Source organism: Stenella coeruleoalba (assembly GCF_951394435.1).
Source record: "Stenella coeruleoalba genome assembly, chromosome: 15".
Taxonomy (NCBI): domain Eukaryota; kingdom Metazoa; phylum Chordata; class Mammalia; order Artiodactyla; family Delphinidae; genus Stenella; species Stenella coeruleoalba.
In genome coordinates this window covers 25,362,336-25,378,121 of record NC_137161.1, presented here as the reverse complement: position 1 = coordinate 25,378,121, position 15,786 = coordinate 25,362,336, and the positions used below count along the sequence as shown (strand labels likewise).

General features: G+C 41.9%; 1 protein-coding gene across 4 annotated transcripts in view; it reads left to right on the top strand.

The window, feature by feature from the left end:
* The first annotated feature begins 237 nt into the window (after nucleotides 1–237).
* The window catches only part of CBFA2T2 (CBFA2/RUNX1 partner transcriptional co-repressor 2), a 170,265-nt gene continuing 154,716 nt past the window's right edge, over nucleotides 238–15,786 (top strand). For all 4 annotated transcript variants that reach the window (XM_079945911.1, XM_079945912.1, XM_079945910.1 and 1 more), the window contains exon 1: nucleotides 238–420. In XM_079945911.1, the coding sequence (XP_079802037.1) occupies nucleotides 387–420 (34 nt within the window). In that variant the 5' untranslated portion in view covers nucleotides 238–386. The remainder of the gene's footprint in view (nucleotides 421–15,786) is intronic.

The window sequence follows — 15,786 nt, the reverse complement described above, 5'->3', positions numbered from 1 at the left end:
ATGAAGAGTGGGCCGTGCACGTGATGGGTGCGCGTGACGCAGAGGAGCAGGACTGAGAAGCAGGATGCGCCGGGATAGGGTAGTAGGTTCGCGCGGAAGGGGCGGGGCAGGTCAGGGGGCGGGGTTTAGTAGGAACCGATCTTGGGGCCGGGCTTCCGCGTGCGTTTGTCTGGAGGGCGAGAGCGCGCGGCGGGGGCGTGCCCAGCGGGAGGGGCGGGGCCAACTGGGGGCGGGGCGGCGCGCGGCCTAACGGCGGCGGTGGTGACGGCGGCAGCAGCGGCGGCGTTGGGGTCGGCGAGCTTGGCTGCTACAGGTTCCCGCAGCGGCGCCCGCGAGGGACCCGGGCCGCGGGTGGAGGAGGAGGTGCGGGGCGGCGGCGCTTGGCGATGGTGGGCGTCCCCGGAGCGGCCGCCTTCCAGCGTAAGCGGGGCGGGAAGGCGGGCGGCTGAGGGGGGCGTGTAAAGGCCTGCGGCTCCACAGGCGCGAGCTCCCGAGAGGCACCCGGCACGAGGCCAGGGTGGTAAACTGAGGCCCCAAGAAAGGCGGCGGATCCAAGGTCACGCGGCGGGCCGGGCCTTCCCGGGCTCCTGCGGCCGCCAGAGCTCTTCCTGCAGCGCTCGAGGGCTCGGAGCTCATGGCGTGCGCGAGTCTGTCGGGACCGCGGCCTCGGAGCCCCGGCCGGGCCGGTGTCCATCTAACTTGCCCGCGGACAAGAATTGTTTTGTTCTCCCTGTGCCGGGGCCACTAAGTCCGGCCCTGGAGAAATATTCCACACGCCCAATTTCGACGGATGTGTGGCGGATGGTGGAGGAGGCGAGGATGGCCCCTTTGAGGGGCCTTTTGAGTGCAGGCTCAGGGGTCTGACTGCCTTGGTTCACCGTCCGGCTCTTCTACTTACAGACTGTGACCTTGGGTCTCTCCGAGCCTCAGTTACCTCTTCTGCAAAATGAGGGTGTGAAGAGCATCTCCAACCCCTCCCCACCCTGGTTCTGGGTTTTGTGAGGCCCGTTAGGAGGCTTGACACGGACTCTGGCACATACACAAGCGTGAAAACTGTCATTATTGTAGTCGCTGATAAACCTTAACCAGGGTGAACCTCACTCGAAAAAACTCGAAATTGGGCTCTGGTTGTGTGTGTGTTCGAGATTTTAATTTTGTCTTAGATTAGTCCTGCTTTATGATCCAATTGTTTTTCTTACCCACATTTCTCCTTTTCAGCATTTATCTACTGTTCCGCCTAGAATTGTGAGATCCTTGGAAGAGGGGTGGGTCTCTTAATAATAACATTAAAATTTTAATTGTTTTTTGTTACAATAGTCATAATAGCCAATATTTTTTGAGCAGCAGGCATTTTGCATTCTATTCATTTAATATTTATTAAATCATCTATTAAGTAAAAAGTACCATTTTGGCCCTGGGAATATAGCATCAAACTAGATAGACCAAACTCAAGCTTTGAGTTTAGTTGGGGGGAGGGGAGAGAGACCTTAAATGAGGAAACAGATAAAACCATTTTGCATGTTTTCTCTCATTTAACTCTGGTAATGTAATTAAGAGTTAAGTATTTGCATATGCCCATTTTGCAGAGGATGAAACTGAGGAACAGGAGCTTCCACACATAAAGGGGAGGCTTTACACAGCCTCTCTTCTTTGTTTGATGGCCCTTAAATATTGGATTGAAGAAATGCAAAGTAGGTGCACCCAGCTAATGCTTCTTCATGGTCAAGTTTGCAGTTGCTGTTTTTAATGGTTTGATCCATTCCTCTTGGAGCTTATAACTAAAGAGAGGCAGACAGAGGTGACCCTTAGGTCTGACAAAGGTACACTATCTCTGTATACTGAAAGGACCTTTTATCTGAAGTTAAATTTTTTATGCCCAAATCTCTTTTATGCAGTTTTCAGTTTAAAATAAACCCTAAAGTCCAATTTTTTGGTTCTGTTATGTAACTAAGGTTTGTTTATTCGTTTATTTATAGTGTTCCTAAGAGAATTCTTTATTATATTCCTAAGCAATGTACTCAGTATGCTTTTTCTTTTAATTTGGAAGTAATAGTAAGTTGCATTAAAATGTTGAGAGCATTTTTAAAAATGACGTTCTCATGATACAGTTAGATTCAGCATTGACCATCTGCTAAGCACCAGGCCCTGTGCTGATGTAGAGCTTCCATAGATGAGTAAGAGCAGACTCTTGCCTCTGGAAGCTTACCTATAGTCTTGATTGGCTGATGTTTTTAACTGAAACTAGGTAGAGAGAATGCAGGAGCTCAGAGTCCCTTGGGGAAATAGTCTAGAGTAGGGCCTCAGATGTTTTTAGTGTTCTTTATATCAGTAAATATGGTTGAGTATGCACACACATTTATGTGAATGTTTGTTTTAAATTACAGTGTAGGCTGTATTATGTATATTTTATAATGTGCAAAAATAGACATTTTACAAAAGGATGAGCTAAAACATATATAAGTAGAAGTTACAGTATTGTCTTTCTACACCCAAGTGTGTGAATGGTAACAATGCCCCCTATGGTGGAGACCGTTGATCTTGTAGTCAGACCTTCCCCTCAACCCATGATGTCTGTTGAAATTCAGTTCTGGAGTTGTGCCTAGGTTGAAATCTTGGGGTCCAATCCTTACTAGCTTTGAGACCTTCAGCACTGCCTATCCTTTCTGTGCACTTTATTTTCCTCATCTGTAAAATCGAAATGATGAGAGTTCCTATCATCTCATTTGCAGTTTTATTGTGAAGATTGATAATATGTACATATTGGTATAATGTATATCTTAATATATGTAAAGTACTTACACTGGGCTTGACACACTAGTTTGGGTGCTGTTAGTGGCTGAGGATACAAAGACGACTTGGAATCTCACAATTTAGTAGGGGTCCTGCACAAGTACATGGGTAATGATAAAGTGCTTTAAGTTTTCAAAGGCTTTTGGGAATGTAGAGTAGGCACAACTAAGTGTTCTTCAAGGGTCCAAGTAAGGTTCAGGTAAGGAGGTGACATTTGAACCAGGCCTAAGAAGGAGAAGGGATTTTTCCAGAAGGATGAGGCTTGAACCTTATTGGCTGAGGGTATAGAGTGGAAACTGGGAGGCTCTTGAGGGCTTGGTGAGTAGTTCTCCAGATCTGGACCTGCAGGGAACCTGACTGAAGCTTGTATACCTTGTTAATAGATAAGTGATTTCGGGCTGGAGTTGTTCCTAGCGGTTGTGACGGCAAGGAAGCCTGTTCTAGAACTTTTCATTTTCAAAGCACAACAGCTCTTTCGTCTCTGGTGGCACTCATTCTGCCTTCTTAAGTTATCTAAGAATGTAAACCCCTAAATATAAGCTCCTTGAGGGTTATAATAGTATCTACATTTTTGTGGTTTTATTTTGCCTAGCAAGGTAAGTGCGAAGTCCATAAATGTGGAGAAAGGTATGTAAATCCTTGAACCTACAAAGAATTCTGAACAGTTACAAGTGGAATGATAAGTGACCATACTCATTAATGAAAAGCTCACAAATATTTTACGGTAGATAAGCATCACTATTCAAAAGGGGTGAGAACTGTCATGTTCAGTAACTCTCTCTTTATCTGGCACTTACCCATTAGAATGAAAGAAGAGATGAGAAAGTGCACCAGAAAGACTTCTCTGAGGTTGAATTAGATGCCTTCTATTTGTTCCTCTAGGTCTACTCTCCGTCCTTTCCCACCCTGGGAAGCTGACTTACTTAGACTACATCAACTAGTTTCCTTCCCACCTGAGGTTATGGAATTGAATTACCCTGCTCCCTTCCTATGGATGTTGTCTCTGACTAGCTGTGTCCCTTGATTGAAGATTGCTGTTCTAAAGGTGGTTCTCTCTACGTGCATGATTGCTCCTTCTAGGTTTGGAAAGTGTGTCTTTACTTTGTTCCTCAGGCTTAGAGGTACTGTCACTAGTCTCAGGGTACTTAACCGAGCCCAACTCATAGCAGATTTAAAGCAACAAATGCACTTGGAGAGGAGAGAGGCTACCCCAGGTAAGGATACTACCCCCAATGAGAGGGTCTCATCCTTTCCTGTGGTCATTACCTGCTGTGCCACATTGATGCATTCAGTCATTTTCCTCCCAAACTATTGGATATGAAAAAAAATGGAATAAGATTAAAAACACCCATAATCTGTGACCACACAATCAAGACTAGTTAAATTGGAGTTAGTAGCCTGTTTAAAAAGGCAGGGATGTACATGAGGTAGGTTGTTTGGCATAATGGAAAAAGCAGAATTTGGAGGCAGACTTTGAGTTTGAGGCCCCGTTCTACTGGGAAGTTATTCAACCTCTGAGACTCAGTTGTTTGTTTGTTTAATCTGTAAATGAGGATAACTCCTGCCTAATAATAATAGTAATAATAACTAATATTGAATGTTTATTTTGGGACAGATACCATGCCAAACTTATACTCACCTTTTGCCTTTTAATCCTTTGCTCTTTTAGTTAGATTATATATCCTTATTTTACAAATTATATAGATTAGGAAATTGACTCAGATGTCATAGAGCTAATAAATGACCAAGCCCAGATTAAAATCTAGATCTTTTGTGACTGCAGAGCCAGAGTTATTAACATTAAGGTAGCTGCTGAAAGCTTTTAGACAGGAAGAGTGGTTTATTTATTTATTTGTTTTTAATTATTAGGGTTTTCCTTTAAGGGACATTTATTAGTTTTTAGGATGGATTTTTATTTATTTATTTGGCTGCGTCAGGTCTTAGTTGCAGCGCACAGGATCTTTCGTTGCTGCGTGCAGGCTTCTCTCTAGTTGTGGTGCGCAGGCTCTAGAGTGCATGGGCTCAGTAGTTGCGGCGCGTGGGCTTAGTTGCCCCGCTGCATGTGGGATATTAGTTCCCTAACCAGGGATTGAACCCATGTCCCCTGCATTGGATGGCAGATTCTTAACCACTGGACCACCAAGGAAGTCCCAGGAAGGGTGGTTTATATGATAGTATACTGAATGTAGCACTAGGATAAAGATGAATTAATTCACTAAGTTCATACTTCCTCCGGGGTAAGGAAAGCAGGAGGAAAGAGGTGGGGAAGTAAGATTTCTCACCTGCCAGTTTTAGCTTCAATCCTTAGGTTTTTTTAAATTATTTTATTAATTTAAAATTTTTTTTTTTTTTTGGCTGCGTTGGGTCTTCGTTGCTGTGCACGCAGGCTTTCTCTGGTTGTGGCGAGTGGAGGCTACTCTTCGTTGTGGAGCACGGGCTCTAGGTGTGTGGGCTTCAGTAGTTGTGGCACGCAGGCTCAGTAGTTGTGGCTCACAGGCTCTAGAGCGCAGGCTCAGTAGTTGCGGCACAGGGGCTTAGTTGCTCCGCGGCATGTGGGATCTTCCCAGACCAGGGCTCAAACCTGTGTCCCCTGCATTGGCAGGCGGATTCTTAACCACTGCGCTACCAGGGAAGCCCAATCCTTAGTTTTAGAGTATTGTTTTGAACCTCATTATAGAAAATGATCACTCAGTTGTAAAGATTTACTTAAAATCGCTGTAAGTTTGAAGGCTGAGAGAGAATCTCTGCCCTAGTTATAGTTTCTGCTTGAGTAGGATTAGGGCCTACTAGCACTGTATTGACTGGCCCCATGTGCAATATGAGCTAGTACAGCCTGTCTCTGGGTTTTATTATGGCTGGTTAAGTAGCTTTTGCTTCTGTCTCTGGTTTCTCTCTCTGGCCCCTCAAAGGCCTTGAGGCTATCTGAAATTATAGGAGCTGGGGTATCATAAATTAAACTTGTAAAATGAGTCTGTAGCAGATATGTCAACTGAATCTGACTTTAAGTCCAGTTTAATTCTTTAAAAAAAAGTTTTTGCTAGATTTTCTGCTGGGCACTTTTCATGTATGTTATCTCATGTAATTCTTAGAACATCCTTGAGAGGGAGTTAGTATCTCTGTTTTACAAACGAAGAAATGTGGCTCCTTGTTTTTACCAGGTAAGCTAGAGGTTTTTAGACATGTGTTCCCGAGGATACCAGTGCTCCCTGAATATACTTGATTTCCCATCAGTTTTCTTCAACAACTTTCTTTCCCTAACATCTAAAATATTCTGTGGATGGATATGATTTAAAGATTGCTGTATTAGATCTTGGTCTTGTTTAGAGGTATCCTGAATTGGCCTTAGTGATGAATTAAAAACAAAAAACAAAAAGGCAGCAGAAACTCTCAGCATGTTTTACCAATTCATTCCATATGTTTCCTGATTTTAGCAGTGAAGCAGATGATGGCAATGAACATCAAAAGCCCAAGAAATGTCCATGCTAATTTTACGTGGCCCTGTGAGGAGCTGTCAAATATGGATCATCAAATATAGTATATGGACTATGCAGTGAACCTTTACTTTGGAATGTGGCTCTTTAAAATGTGATTCTACCCCTCTATTTTGTATTGCTGTAATTAAATGCAGAAATCAAAGTAAAATTCAGAGTAACTCAGAGCTAGGTAACCTTCTGTCTGAATTGATAGCTTTGGAGTTGGCTAGACCTTTCAATTAAATTAGCTGATGGCAACAAATATGTAATCTGACCTCTCGACCAACTCAAGTGAAATGTTAATACCAGGCATAGCACAGCTCCCTTGACACACTACTTTGACCTTTTCCTCTCCTACAGATGTTTCCCTTATTCCTTTGTTAACTTAGCCATCTTCATGCAGAGGTCCTGCCTGCTTTTAATTTTTCAAAGCCACATGAGAACAGACATTGAAATAGCACAGATTTATTCATTTTTACCTTATATCCCTAGAGCTACACTAATCAAAATCACCAATTCCTCTAATTCACATATAGTTTTTAGCTAGTTTACTGTCTGCTTACCACTATCCAACCTCTCCCCCTCCCCAACCCCCCGTAAAAGCAAAAATACTAGTGATTTTTTTTCTTTTTTGGCTGCCTTGGGTCTTTGTTGCTGCGCGCAGGCTTTCTCTAGTTGCGGCGAGCGGGGGCTACTCTTGGTTGCAGTGTGTGGGCTTCTCACTGCAGTGGCTTCTCCTGTTGCAGAGCATGGGCTCTAGGCATGTGAGCTTCAGTAGTTGCAGCACGTGGGCTCAGTAGTTGTGGCTCACAGGCTCCAGAGTGCAAGGTCAGTTGTGGCGCATGGGCTTAGTTGCTCCGCGGCATGTGGGATCTTCCTGGACCAGGGATCGAACCCGTGTCCCCTGCATTGGCAGGCGGATTCTTAACCACTGTGCCACCAGGGAAGTCCACTAGTGGACTTTTATCCACCAAAAATATGGCAGGATTTTTTTGTCCTTAATATTGAGAAAGTGTGATTCATTTTGTTTCCCTCTTGAGACGTGGAGTCAGCTTCACAGGGAGGAGGCAGGCAGAAGCAAGTTCTCTTTATGGCCGAGATTAAAGGTAGAGGTGGCTTAGGAGAGGCAAGTTCTGAGTGGTGAAGGAGAGGTAGGGGACGAGGTGATGATGGTCTTAGCACCCCTGGCATTCATCCAATAGCTGCCTGGAGCTGCTGGGAACTCAGGAGCTATAGTTTTCATAAGCTCCTCCTTAATTTTCCCTTGATGGGTTGGTCTGCCTCAGTGGTTTAAACTATCCTGTCATCTCTTCTTAAATATATTACACCATACTGTGTTAGAAAAACACAAACATATTCAAGGGTGGTGATCACATTATTTCAAAAACCACTTTTTTTTTTTTTACTCCTTTTTCTTTTTTTTTCCAAACTTTGTATTTTGACATAATTTCAAACTTAGGAAAAAGTTGCAAGAATGTTATTAAAATTCCTGTATGCCATTCACCTTGATTCCCCAAATGTCAGCATTTTACTATATTTTCTATATTCTTTTTATACATGCATATTATTTTTTGGAACTGTATTTTAGAGTAAGTTACAAATGTGATACTTCTTTTTTTTTTTTGTGATACTTCTTTACCATAAATAAGGTAATGTATATTTCCAATAAACTAGGACATTCTCTTACGTAACCACAGCAATATACTTACCAAAATCAGGAAATACAGATTTGATACAATATTATTATCTAATATACGGACTTTATTCAAATTTTGCCATTTGTTCCAATAATGTTCTTTTTAAAAAATTTTATTTATGTATTTATATTTTATTTTTGGCTGTGTTGGGTCTTCGTTGTGGCGAGCGGGGTCTACTCTTTGTTGCAGTGTCTGGGCTTCTCACTGCAGTGGCTTCTCTTGTTGTGGAGAACGGGCTCTAGGCGCACAGGCTTCAGTAGTTGTGGCATGCAGGCTCAGGAGTTATGGCTCACGAGCTTAGTTGCTCCGCGGCATGTGGGATCTTCCCGGACCAAGGCTCGAACCCGTGTCCGCTGCATTGGCAGGAGAATTCTTAACCTCTTAACCACTGCGCCGCCAGGGAAGTCCCTTCATCAAACTTTTATCCATTGGTGGTAGCATTTATTGATGATGTTTGCCTGAGTCAGTTATTACTCTGATAGTTGTGCTGTGATTTTCTATGAGTTATTCTTTGCTTTTTAGTTAATATTCTACTGCAGAGCATTTTCTAATCCTTATTTGTATGTATTGGGTTGGCCAAAAATTGCCTTCGGTTTTTAAGTAAAAATAAAAGATACATTTTGCATTTTCACTAAGAACTTTATTTATTTATTTATTTTGTGGCACGCGGGCCTCTCACTGTTGTGGCCTCTCCCCTTGCGGCGCACAGGCTCCGGACGCGCAGGCTTAGCGGCCGTGGCTCACGGGCCCAGACGCTCTGCGGCATGTGGGATCTTCCCGGACCGGGGCACGAACCCGTGTCCCCTGCATCGGCAGGCGGACTCTCAACCACTGCGCCACCAGGGAAGCCCCCATTAAGAGAATTTTGTAAAGATCAAAAGAAATGGAAATCTGATGGTGCAATGTCTGGTGAATACAGCGGATGAATCAGAACTTCCCAGCCAAGCTGTAACAGTTTTTGCCTGGCCATCAAAGAAACATGCAGTCTTGCATTATCTCGATGGAAGATTATGTGTTTTCTGTTGACTCATTCTGGACGCTTGTTGTTGAGTTACGGTTTCAGTTTTTCTAATTGGGAGCAGTACTTGTTGGAATTAATCATTTGGTTTTTGAGAAGGAGCTCATAACGGAGAACTCCCTTCCAATCCCACTATATACACAACATCACCTTCTTTGGATGAAGACTGGCCTTTGGTGTGGTTGGTGGTGGTTCATTTTGCTTGCCCCACGGTCTCTTCCGTTCCACATTATTGTACTCTATCCACTTTTCATTGCCTGTCACAATTTTGTTTTAAAAACGGAACGTTTTCATTACGTTTCAGTAGAGAATCGCATGCAGAAATAAGGTCAAGGTTTTTTTCATTTAACTTATCTGGAACCCACACATCAAAGTGATGAACATAACCAAGCTGGTGGAAATGATTTTCAATGCTTGATATGGATATTTGGGTATGTCAGCTGTCTCCCGCGTCATATAACATTGATTGTTTTCAATTAATGTCTCGATTTGATCGCTATCAACTTCATCTGGCCTACCCGACCGTGGAGCATCCTCCAGCGAGAAATCTCCAGTACGAAACTTTGCAAACCACTTTTGACGCATTCGATCAGTCGCAGCACCTTCGCCATACATTGCACAAATCATTTTTTGCATTTCGGTTGCATTTTTACCTTTCTTGAAATAATACAGCATAATATGCCAAAAATGTTGCTTTTTTCTTCCACCTTCAATATTAAAATGGCTACACAAAAATTCACCAACTTTGATAAGTTTTTTTTAAATACATACTGATATGACAGCTGTCACATACAGTCTAACAAATTGTTTGGAATGAAGTTAAAGACAGCTAAGTGCTACTAGACCCATCTTACGGAAAAAACTGAATGAACCTTTTTGCCAACTCAATGTGGATTCTTATTTTATGTAGCAGGTTATAATCTGTTACCATCATTATTTATTGTGTTTTTCACATTGTCCCAGATTTGGCAGTGGGAACCCCTTCAAGCTAGCTTTTGACAAGTTCCCAACATTCTTGGACTACTTCCTTACTTTTTGGCGCAAAAGAGATATTCCAGGCTTATCCTCCTACCTGAGCATTGGAATCAGCCATTTCTCCAAGATATTTCTCTCCTAATTCCTGTTAGTGGAGAAAATTATTTAGAAATCGAGATGTGGTTGTTGTATGTGCTCATTGCTATGGGATGTTATTGCTTCCAGATCCTTTTAATGGGCAGAGCTAAAAAATCTATGTATATATGTACACATACATATATACACATGCATATATCTAAATTTCTATTTTTATCTACATGTAATAAAAACTGAAACTGAGCAAAGGGCTCCTGTGTCCATGGTGCAGAAAGACAAACTCTGACAGTGGTAGTTTGCAGCAAAGTAAGGATTTATTACAGGGCGCCAAGCAAGGGAGTCGGATCCAAACCCACCTGGTCTTTGAGTTAGGGTTTTTTCTTTTAAAGGGGAAGAACAAAGAGGCTGGGACTAATGTTCGTTTTGTGACATTTCTGTGACATTTCTTTTTTATTTTTATTTTTTTGCGGTACGTGGGCTTCTCACTGTTGTGGCCTCTCCCGTTGCGGAGCACAGGCTCCGGACGCGCAGGCTCAGTGGCCATGGCTCACGGGCCCAGCTTCTCCATGGCGTGTGGGATCTTCCCGGACCGGGGCACGAACCCGCGTCCCCTGCATTGGCAGGTGGACTCTAACCACTGCGCCACCAGGGAAGCCCTGTGACATTTCTTAATTGTAGTTTTGGGAGTCAGAACGTCTCTGGTTTACGATTCTCCAGGCAAAGTGATCCATGGCTCGGGGGTCTGTTAGCTCAACTTGTGCTGGAGGAACAACCTGAGTTTGTATGTTAATGATAATGTTTATAACAGCAGTTTTAGTTCGTTAATGCTTTTATCAACAATAGCAGTTTTACTCATCTGACTATGGTTGATTAGTGTTCAGTTAGCACAGGATTGAGGTCAGAGGGGACAAGAAAGGGAATAAAGTTTTGGATAGATTAATCATAATCTTGATAAGGGTACTTGGTTTCAGAACTGTGTGTTCAGACTAATACCTCCAATACCACAAACTTCGTTTAGCCTTTATCCTTTCCATATTTTTAAGTCCTTTCTCTTACCTAGGGATTGTAAGCCTGACTCACATAATCCACAATATATTTTACTTATTTGCCCAAACCTAGAATATAAATATAAATATATAGCTCCAAGATTGCTAACCCATGTTACCGTGAAGTTCAGTTTGTAAACCTCTTTGATTACAGGTTTTTTTGTTTGTTTTTAGTCTGAGGGTATATGGTCAATGTATTGTGTATAGAAGTTACTTTGGGGTAGCTCCTCAATGATTTAAGATGTAATTCAACCTACAGAAATTTGATGTATACTTTTTTTTTTAGGCCATTCGGTGCCTTGCGGTACTTTAGTTCTTTGACAAGGGATTGAACCTGGGCCACGGCAGTGAAAGCGCTGAGTCCTAACCACTGGACTGCCAGGGAATTCCCAATAAATCTCAGTATTTCTGTTCACCTTTTGGAAGCGCATTTGATTGACTCTCAGCCATGGAGTGTCTTCCTTACCCTGGGTGAATAGTTTTTAAATTTTATATGGTTGTAGTAATTTGCAGCTGTTGGTTTGCTGGTTTTGGCACATAGTGAAAATTTTCCTTTTTTTTTTTTCTTGTGAAAAAGGCAGAGTGATTTGCTACTTAGTGGTTTGCCTTTCAAACTCCAGAGAAGGAATTTGAGTGTTGCTTATTTCTCATTTATTTGTAGGTGAGAACTATAGGTTTCCCTTTTGGGGGTTTTGGAACAGGGAGAACAGGAGGAATGAAGTAGGGGATGATGAATGAAAGTCAAATAATGGTGACTACCAGAGTGAGCACTGTCAAAATAATACTGATTCCTTAGAAAAGAGAAGTACCCCGTCTTTTGATGTTACCAATGAGCTTCTCCCAATACTGACTGAAAAAAAAGAATGGTTTCTTTGAAAGCATGGCATCCCTGTAAGACCTCCACAGAGAGGTTTAACCTAGCAGTTGTTAGGTGGTTTAGATAAAATTTCTTAAGCGAATACTGAACCAAATTGAGCATAAATATTGTGATAATTAAGTATTCCTTTTTTTCCCCAGATGTGTAAATGGAGTAGTTTCTTTTTTCTTTCTCTTTCCCAAAAGATCCCTCGTGCTCCTTTCCCCTCATTTAGCAGCCCCTGGTGACTAGTATACTGGTTTTTGTTCCTCTAGTGGTTTCTCTCTCTCTCTCTCTCTCTCTCTCTGTTCCATGTCATGTAAATGACACCATACAATATATAGCCTTTGTATCTGATATCTTTCACTTACTCTAATTGTTTTGAGAATTGTTCATGTTGTATCTGTAGTAACCTTTTATTGCTGAGTAGCATTTCACTTTGTGGATGTACCATGATATTTTTAAAAAATTAATTAATTAAATTTATTTTATTTTGGCTGCGTTGGGTCTTCGTTGCGGTGCACGGGCTTCTTATTGTAGTAGCTTCTCTTGTTGCGGAGCACGGGCTGTAGGCACGCGGGCTTCAGTAGTTGTGGCACATGGGCTCTAGAGCGCAGGCTCGGTAGTTGTGACTCATGGGCTTAGTTGCTCCACGGCATACGGGATCTTCCTGGACCAGGGCTCGCACCCATGTCCCCTGCATTGGCAGGTGGATTCCTAACCACTGCACCACCAGGGAAGCTCTTTACCATGATTTTTTAAAAATCTGTCTACCAGTTAGTGGACATTTGGGTTGTTTCCTTTCCTGTTTGATGATTTTGAATGAAACTCTAAATATTTATGCACAGGTCTTTTGTGGACATATGTCTTTATTTCTCTTGGGTAAAGAGGAGTGGGATTGCTGGGTTCTATGGTAATTTCATGTTTAAGTTTATAAGAAACCCTCAGAGTGTTTTTCAGAATGGCTGCACCCTACCATTTTGCATTTCTAAACAGTAATGTATGAGAGTTCCATTTGCTTGTTGGATGTTTCATTTTGTTTTGTTTTAGAATTAGGTGTTAAGGAAACAGTATATCTGGGTGAAATCAATTTTGGTTGTCTAGTTGCTACTTATGAAACACATATTCTCTGTTTTATAATGTAGAGTCTCACACAGTTTGTCTTCTATTAGAGTCAGCATGTTCATTTTTTTTTAAATTAATTTATTTTTGGCTGCATTTGGTCTTCGTTGCTGCGGGTGGGCTTTCTCTAGTGAGCAGGGGCTACTCTTTGTTGTGGTGCGCGGACATCTCATTGCAGTAGCTTCTCTTGTTGTGGAGCATGGGCTCTAGGTGCACGGGATCAGTAGTTGTGGCTCGTGGGCTCTAGAGCGCAGGCTCAGTAGTTGTGGCGCTTAGTTGTGGGCTTAGTTGCTCCGCAGCATGTGGAATCTTCCTGGACCAGGGCTCGAACCTGTGTCCCCTGCATTGGCAGGCAGATTCTTAACCACTGCACCACCAGGGAAGTCCTGGTCATTTCTTATTTATATATCATTAACAGAAATAATATCAACCAACTATATTTCAGAACAATTTTCACACATTATCTAAGTTTTACAGCAATCAAGTGAGGTAGGTAGTAGTATTCTCATCCTCTTATTTCATATAAGGTTCAGAAGTCAGGTGGTTTGCTCACTGTCACACAGCTAGAATGCAGGGGTGTGGGTTTTTGAGAGTTGGATATGTGAGGGGACATTCTGTTTCTCTTTAGTTAGAAGTGTAGCAAGTGAAGACATGGGTGCTTCCCAGTGTTTCCTTCTACCTTCAGCTCAGAAGCAGTGCAGCTTTGGACAATTCATATTTGGATTTTGAGTGTCTTATCATCTGTGAAATGGGGATAGCCATACCGTCTCTGTCTACCTGACAGGTAATCACCTGACAAGATGAGAATCAATTGAGGGACTGTAAAAGCATGTTCTGGACACTATTTGTTATTACATGAGTGATTTTGTAATGCATGAATATATTTTAGAAACTTAAACAATACAGATAAAGTAAAAATCCCCTTCCTAGTCTCAGTGAAGCTGTTCATTTAACAACTGTATTGTGATGCTGTTAGGTACAGGGATGGTGCTAACTGCTGTGGGGCTGCCAAGGTGGTTTAGATTCAGTCCCAGTCCTCAGATATCTTCCAGCTTGTCTTTCCTTCTTTGTCCTAAAACTTTGTTGATTGCTCTTGTAATGAAAGCTTTGACAACTGGATTTTAATTAAGTTTGGACAATGATTGTCCATCTTTTCCCCTTGTAATTGATGCTGTTGGGGAGAGTTGTACTGGGAAATAGTGAAGCAAAGATTCTGGTTCAATCGATGGAGGCAGTGAATTTCTTGGGAAGGAGATGGGATGCCAAACATGCCTCACAGCCACTGAGCACATAGCTGTAGCTGTGGACATCAACACTTGGCTTGCTGTGAGCTTTCTATAGGTCTCTAAATAGTACATGCTAATTTTGTGGCTGTTGGATTCTGAGGAGTGATTTGGTAAATAAGGAGAGTTTCCATTAAAACCATAGTTTTTAAATAGTAATTTGAAATCCTAAAATCAGTTCCTGATTATTTTTACATGAATGTTCCTTTTTTTGGTGTATTGTTTTAGTTTACTTGCCATTTCCACTTGGGTCTCTTTGTTCTCTTTACTTTGGTAATTGAGTTCAATGAATCATTTTTTTGAGGGACCTAATATTTGTATTCTACTGGAAAGAAGACAAACAGCTAATTATACTAGAAGGTGGACTATTAATGAATTATCATTACAGTGACTAAAAGTCATTGATTTTCTAAGATACTTTTGATTTCAAATACTCATTTACTTTTACAAATATTTATTGAGCCCTTAGTACTGGATTCTGGGGAATATAAAGAGAATTCTAAGGCGCTGGAGAAATTTAAAAGTCGTTCAGTGGTGGAGGGAGGAGCAGATTGATGTTTGAGTACCGAATGGTAAGCAGTAATAATAGCATGATAAGAACCATCAAGGAAAAAAAAAAAAAAAAGAACCATCAAGGATAGGCATCTGACCTAATGCATGTGCATGTATGTATGTATGTATTTCAAAAAAGGCTTCATAAAGAAGATGATGCCTGTCTTGAACCAAGTCTGTTTTTCTTTCCAACAACTTTTATTTATTTATTTATTTATGGCTGTGTTGGGTCTTCGTTTCTGTGCCAGGGCTTTCTCTCTAGTTGCGGCGAGCGGGGGCCCCTTTTCATCGCGGTGCGCGGGCCTCTCACTGTCGCGGCCTCTCTCGTCGCGGAGCACAGGCTCCAGACGCACAGGCTCAGTAGTTGTGGCTCACGAGCCCAGTTGCCCAGTTGAACAAAAGCTTGTTTCCAGTTTTTGGCTGTTAGGAATAATGCTTCAAAGAACATTCTTCTGTGTCTTTGGGTATACATACTTTTTGTTGGGTATATACCTAGGAGTGTAATTAGAAGGTCATTGAGTGTGTATACTGCCAAAAGATTTTCCAGAGATGTTGTACTATTTATACTTGTATCAGCAATCTGTGTGAATTTCATTTATTTTTACATCCTCACCAGTCTTAACATTTTGCTGAGTCCCTCTACTTTGTATAGGTATCAGGGATACAGTAGTGAACAAAAGGAAGTCTCCTCTCATAGAGTTTGAAATTTAATGTGATGAAAAATATATTATATACACACATGTTTAATATATTCAGGTGGTGATAAAGTGTTAAGCAGGTATGTTGGACAGAGAGAGGAGGGTGGTAGGGAGTGCTGTTAGACGCAGTAGTTAAGAAAGACTTCTCTGATCAAGTGATATTTGAGCAAAGACCTGAAG